The 7084-nt window shown below is 37.4% G+C and overlaps 1 protein-coding gene across 1 annotated transcript; it reads right to left on the bottom strand.

The window, feature by feature from the left end:
* LOC102191387 (olfactory receptor 10J1-like) lies at nt 5534-6503 on the bottom strand. The gene has a single exon (XM_005677251.3). It carries the CDS (start codon nt 6501-6503, stop codon nt 5574-5576), a length of 930 nt encoding a protein of 309 aa, XP_005677308.2. The 3' UTR covers nt 5534-5573.

Raw genomic sequence — 7084 nt, 5'->3', positions numbered from 1 at the left:
ATAAACTCCAACCCAAAACAATAAAGTAAATGGCAACGGGATCATACTTATTAATAATTACCTTAAATGTAAATGGGTTGAATGCCCCAACCAAAAGACAAAGACTGGCTGAATGAATACAAAAACAAGATCCCTATATATGTTGTCTACAAGAGACTCACCTCTAAATAGGGGACACAAACAGACTGAAAGTGAAGGGCTAGAAGAAGATATTCCATGCAAATAGAGACCAAAAGAAAGCAGGAGTAGCAATACTCATATCAGATAAAATAGACTTGAAAACAAAGGCTGTGAAAAGAGACAAAGAAGGCCACTACATAATGATCAAAGGATCAATCCAAGAAGAAGATATAACAATTATAAATATATATGCCCCCAACATAGGAGCACCACAATATGTAAGACAAATGCTAACAAGTATGAAAGGGGAAATTAACAATAACACTATAATAGTGGGAGACTTTAACACCCCACTCACACCTATGGATAGATCAACTAAACAGAAAATTAACAAGGCAACACAAACTTTAAATGATACAATAGACCAGTTAGACCTAATTGATATCTATAGGACATTTCACCCCAAAACAATGAATATCACCTTTTTCTCAAGTGCACAATATTACTTTTATAACCAGAAAAATGCCAGTTCACATACTACTATTTTAGAATAAAAGAATAAAAGGAGAAATAAGGGACTTTCTTCTCAGATACTTTGCCGTTTCAGGCAGTTTGGAGCATCACTCACTCATGCATGCAGCATTCCTTATGGCACCCACATCTCCCATATTTTTCCTAAGTTTAGTGGGTCACACCAGGAATAACTCAGAGTTCTACTTTGCTTTTGGTATTTAGTCAAAACCTGCTGCTGAATTGCTACTTTGGTTTTCAGTCTCTGCAAAGTTGATGGCTCAAATTCTTGTATGCTATATTTTGACATCTCTGAATTTGTAGGTTAACAATGATCATGTAACAGCATAGGTTATTATCTCTAGTCAGTCTAACATCAGTACTCTGAATAAAGCAAGAGTACTGTTTGTATATTTATGTGTTCAATATACATATGTTTGGATTACATGTATGTTTTCAAATGCAGTGAATCATTCTGTCTGTGAATTACACTGAAATAGCTTTATATGCTTTACATTCTATAAATTCTATTAAGAATGTAAATTCTATTATATTATATTCATAAAATTCTATTAAGTGAAGAATATATTTTATTATTATAAAAGTAAAATACAAGAATAAATAATGATAATTGTGAGAGTTGTTCATTTTCTGAACAAATTTAAGAGTTTTAAACAGTTAAATAGGAAAATAATGCTTCATATAAATATTGAAATTTGTTGGTTATTAGATAGTTTTAGAAAGAACATTATATACTTATAAAGCCAAAGTTTAAATATACAAAAAAAGAATAGTGGAAATTAACTATCATAATTCTAATATTTGTAAAATTATGTGGTGTTCTTTATTTATAATACTAAATAAAAACAACTTTTAAGCATGGTATTTTTAGCTTCTTAATTCTACTTAATCCATGAATCTTATCAAATTTTACACACAAGTTACAGCATGATTTCAAATCGTGTAGGACAATATACAGTATGAATTATTTTAATATGTACCTAATAAAGAATATGTAGGAAAGAAAGTGTTAGAGAAAAATGAGATGTTACTCTCAAGATATTTTGCTCCTCTACAAATCAGCTTCTCGCTTGAAACGTGAGTATCTACCGAGTACCTCCAAGTGTGTGTTTTAGTGACTGCTAGAGTAATCTAGCAGCTACGATGAAGACCAAATGTCCTTTCTCTGAAGTGTCAAGTGTTTAAATATGATTACCAAATGTTTAATAATAAAATTCCAATGTTATTAAGTTTTCAAATAGCATTTTAATTTTATTTCACTATCCCAGATACACAATCTAATGATGTTAGGCTGAGGCATTGGCTTCAGTTAAATATTTTAATTTTCAATTATTGAGTATTTGGTCAAAATACATTGTAGATGCTCCTCTCTCCACTAATATTACTTAAATAAAATGAAATGGGACAGATCAAGCTAGAATGAAAACATCAGAATGCACTGCCTGTAGTAAGAGTAAGTATTATTTGTCAATGTTTCATTTGTATGTGAATACACCAGACACAGAGAAGATGTATACGTGCACACGGGGTTATATTATGATATGCATTTCCTATTGAGGGTCATCATGGAGCATGGTAAAGAGTTTGATTGAATTTTACTGAATGAAGGGGAAAGTTTTTGATGTAGAGCAAGATAGGCATTAAATTGCTAATGAAAGATAGTAATACAGAGTTTAGTAGTGTTTTTTTTTTTTTTTTAATGAGACCTGCACCTTTAAGGAAGAATACATCAGTAATTAGAACTTAAAAACAAGTGGGAGGAAGGTAGAAGTCAAAAATTAATTAGTGAAATAATATAAAATGGCCTGGAAAAATTGGAAAGGTAAGAATATAGGGATAATGTTAGCCAATAATTATGGGGATAATGATGTATTATATTAACTTCCTATGGTTACCACAAGAATTCCAATCTGTTAATTCTACTGTAGTTGATTTTTTCAATAGCCTAATGGGAAAGATGGTTGACATTGATAACCTCCCATAATAGATAAGGAAAGATTTCCTTACTACCTTAGGAATACATAGTTGGGAAAGTTATATACAGTTGGGAGAGTTAAGGTGTCTCTTAAATTCAAGTCTCGATTTTGTGTTCTTCCCAACAAAGGAGTCCAGTTCAGAAATGAAGGGGGGAGCCCATATATTTGGGGAAACTAAGTCCAGCAATCACTTTTTGTACTCATGAGCTGTTTGAAGCACTGTACCAGGCTAAATGACTGGGATGTGTCTGGAAGATGAATCATCCAGAAGCGGAATTGCTCTCTTTATTCTCCAGGATGTCTAAGGAAAGAGAACTGACCCTGAACCAGGACTAGGGATTAAAGTGATAGCATGCAGACAGAAAGGCAGAATCATAAATATCTGCGGTTTGTACACAGTACTGTATTTAAAATGGAAGAACCTACTGTATAGCACACGGAACTCTGCTCAATGTTATGTGGCCGCCTGGATGGGAGGGGAGTTTGAGGAGAATGGATACATGTATATTTATGGCAGAGTCCCTTCACTGTTCACCTGAAACTATTACAATATTGTTAATCGACTATACTCCAATACAAAATAAAAAGTTAAAGAAAAAAAAAACTCTGTGGCAGTATCCTCCTCAGATGGATGACACTGAACTCTCTGATATAATTAGAAGTTTACAGAGATTATACTGCTTTTCTTACTCCAATAAAAATAAAGAATATTTGTCCCTGATTTGTCATTTACAAAGGATTTTCACACTTACTGTCTCATTTGTTTGTCAGGAGAAACTGACATATTTTGTAGATGAAACATCTACAAAATGTTATTTGTTTTATCTACATGTTTTGCAGAGGAAACTTAGGCTTAGAGAAGCTAAATAAACATTCAAATATGTGAAATGAATATAAAGTAAAGCCAGGACTCAGAATGCAATCTTTTTCTTACAGTGCTTATGTTAAAGTGAATACACTTTGCCCTGCTGGCCTCCAAACACTACTTGCTGCTAATTTCAGTAGCTAACTTTGCAGATAGAGATTATTAGTAGTAAACTTGAAGGGACAGAGCAACATTTTTGAAGCTACAATCTAAAATTGAAAAGTATTTACTGAGTAAGAGAGGCCATTAACAAACAGTGGGTAATTTTATTTTGGAGTTCTCTTGGATTCCACCATGCTGCTGCTGCTAAGTCACTTCAGTCGTGTACAACTCTGTGCGACCCCATAGACGGCAGCCCACCAGGCTCCCCCGTCCCTGGGATTCTCCAGGTAAGAACACTGGAGTGGGTTGCCATTTCCTTCTCCAGTGCATACAAGTGAAAAGTGAAAGTGAAGTTGCTCAGTCGTGTCCGACTCTTCGCGACCCCATGGACTGCAGCCCACCAGGCTCTTCTGTCCATGGGATTTTTCAGGCAAGAGTACTGGAGTGGGTTGCCATTGTCTTCTCCAGGATTTCACCATAAATTTTGAAAAATACTCAAATGTGGGTAAGATTGAACCACAATGGGCTATTTATGAAATTACAATATTTGAACATAGTCCTAATTTTGAGATTATTAATAACATGAAGGAGAACACAGCCTCTGAAAATGCCACCACTTGGTACAACTGAAACATTAATGAAGACTAATGAAGTCCACCTAATGAAGACTTCATCTGGTTATGACATCACTCATTCATTTCAAGCTTTCATTTTTAAAGACATCATAGGAAATGCTTGTTCTATAATAATGTATGTGCGAGTTTGGAGATAGGAGAGTGAGGGGTGACTTCTTCATTAGAAAGTTCATAAAAGGGAGATGCTTTCAGTTTGGTGTTTTAAAAGGAGTACACTTCGGTTGAAAAGGCAGTGAGGGTGGCAGTAAACTATTTCCACGAAGTGACAGTAAGCTGTAGAAACACATGAGAATATGAAATAGAAAGTGAGAAGTCACAAGTCACTAGGTGTTCTGTGTGGAACTGGATGACAGGCTCTTGGAGGGGCACTGGAAGTAGAGATGACTAGTGAAAGATGGCATATTAATTCAGATCCGGGGGGTCTGAAACTATAGGGTTGACGGTTGAAATCTTTTTCTTTTTTTGAGTCACTGAGTTATCATACCATTCTTTCCTTACCCATCCACTTCTTTCCAGTCCTCTCACCTGACTAATCCTTTCTGGAGATTCTTTCTTGCCCTCCCATTCACTATCCACTTTTATCCATTCTGCAAGCATCTCCAAAGGCAATACTATTTTTTTTAACTGAGTGAGCTATTTACATATATTATCACTAACAATCCTTGTACATTCGTGAAATATAAATGCCAATATGATTACTTGGTGCTACCTCTTCAATTAAATTATCAAGGAATTTTAATCATTTTCCAAAAATGTTTCTCTTACGTATTCCTGAAAACTTAAGTTCCAGGTTGGCCATATACATGAAAAATATCTAGATTTCAGGAGTTGATAAATTATATAGATGCTTATTATCACTGACAGCTATTTATTTATGGTGTTTAAGATGCAAGGAACTTGAATTGTCCACAAAACAATGACTTCAATTGGATGTTAAGCCTTTGTAACTATAAATGGATAAAAGGGAGCTTCATGTGGAAAAAGAGTGTTCTAGAATGTATTTAAAGTTTAGTACTGCCTTGAAGCAGCCTCCCCTCATTAATCCTTTCTACTATCTTGACCTCATTCTGTCCTAGGCTATGCATACAATCCGTGTGCTTCCCTAAATCAAGTTCTTTCTCTTATACTGATGCTCCATACCATCTATGCTGTCTTGTCAGAGGCAGGCTTGCTTGTACTTTGGAGCCCCTTTCTCCAGGGCCTGGATTTATAATCCTTTTACCTCCTCTACCCAACCACTGCATGGTAGGCTCCAGAATTTTCCCTCTAGGTGCTGTTGGCACTGCTTTACTTTCTCTTCCCTATAGAATCTTCCAAGATCCTCTTTGTAACAGACCCATCTTATCAGGAAAGTTTCCTGCCAATGGCCCGGAGCAGAGCATCCTTGGCCTCTTTGTTCCTCAGGGTGTACACCACAGGGTTCAGTAGTGGGGTGATGACAGTGTAGGTCACTGAGATCAGCTGATCCTCATCCTTGCTGTTCTCTGACTTGGGCTTGAGGTAGGCAATGGAGGCACAGCCATAGTGCACAATGACCACAGTGAGGTGGGAGGCGCAGGTGGCAAAGGACTTCTTCCGGCCCTCAGCTGAAGCAATCTTGAGGATGGTGGAGATGATGAGGATGTAGGAAATGAAAACCAATCCCATGGGAACCAGGATCACCAGGACACTGATGATCAAAGTCAGGATCTCATTGACAGTCGTGTCAATGCAGGAGAGCTTCATCACGGGCCGGATGTCACAGAAGAAGTGGGCCACCTTTGTGGCACAGAAAGGTAACCTGAATACAGACGTCACCTGGGTCGCGGCCACAATCAGCCCGATGCTGCAGGCCCCCCACACCAGCTGGAGGCACACCCTCCTGTTCATGATGACTGTGTACCTCAAGGGATGGCAAATGGCCACATAGCGGTCGTAGCCCATCGCTGTGAGCAGGAAGCAGTTGTTGATGGCCAAAGTGATGAAGAAGAACATCTGTGTGGCACAACCTGCCAATGAAATGGACTGACTCAGGCCTATGAGGTTGCAGAGCATCTTGGGTATAATGATGAGTGTGTACACAGTCTCTGAAGCTGACAGCACGCTGAGGAAGAAATACATGGGGGTGTGGAGGTGATGGTCAAGGCTAATGATGGCCACAGTGATGATATTGCCGGCCAGGGTTAACATATACAGTGCAAAAAACATGATAAAGAGGGTGAACTGGTGCTCACAGAAGCTGGCGAAACCCTGGAAAGTAAATTCACTCACCAGAGTGTGATTCTCTTTCTTCATTAAGTCATATATGGCATCTAAGAAAGCAAAAAAAAAAAAATTATATAAGGAACCTAGTTGGTTAATTTCTGTTATTAGTAGACTGGGCAGATTCTTTTGGTTAATCTACTTCAGGTTTCTGCTGATTTATAGCCACACTCATGCTCATTTCTTTTGGGAATAGACAGAGGAGAAATGTTCTTTTCTCACTAAAGTGTATGGCTTTTAGAGTCAAATGGTATAGACTCATATCCTACTTCTATCATACACTAACTTATCTTGGGCAAAGAATTAACATATCTAAGACCAATTTCCTTACCTTTATATTAATACAGTGATGATAACAATATCGCAGAATTGTTGGTAGAAACATTTTAAACTAAGTAGCATACTTAGAATTTGAACAATTATTGAATCCATTCAAGTTCAGTGGTGTCAAGCAGAGCTCTAGGCTTCATGTATGCTCCATGTCCGACTCTTGGTGACCCCATGGACTATAGCCCAACAGGCTCCTCTGTGCATGGAATTTCCCAAGCAAGAATATCAGAGAAGGTTGCCACTTCCTCCTCTAGGGGATCTTCCTGACCCAGGGGTCAAATCCA

Source organism: Capra hircus, chromosome 3, assembly GCF_001704415.2.
Source record: "Capra hircus breed San Clemente chromosome 3, ASM170441v1, whole genome shotgun sequence".
In the NCBI taxonomy this organism is placed as follows: domain Eukaryota; kingdom Metazoa; phylum Chordata; class Mammalia; order Artiodactyla; family Bovidae; genus Capra; species Capra hircus.
Note: the sequence above shows the minus strand (reverse complement) of the source record. Positions and strands in the feature narration are given on the sequence as shown.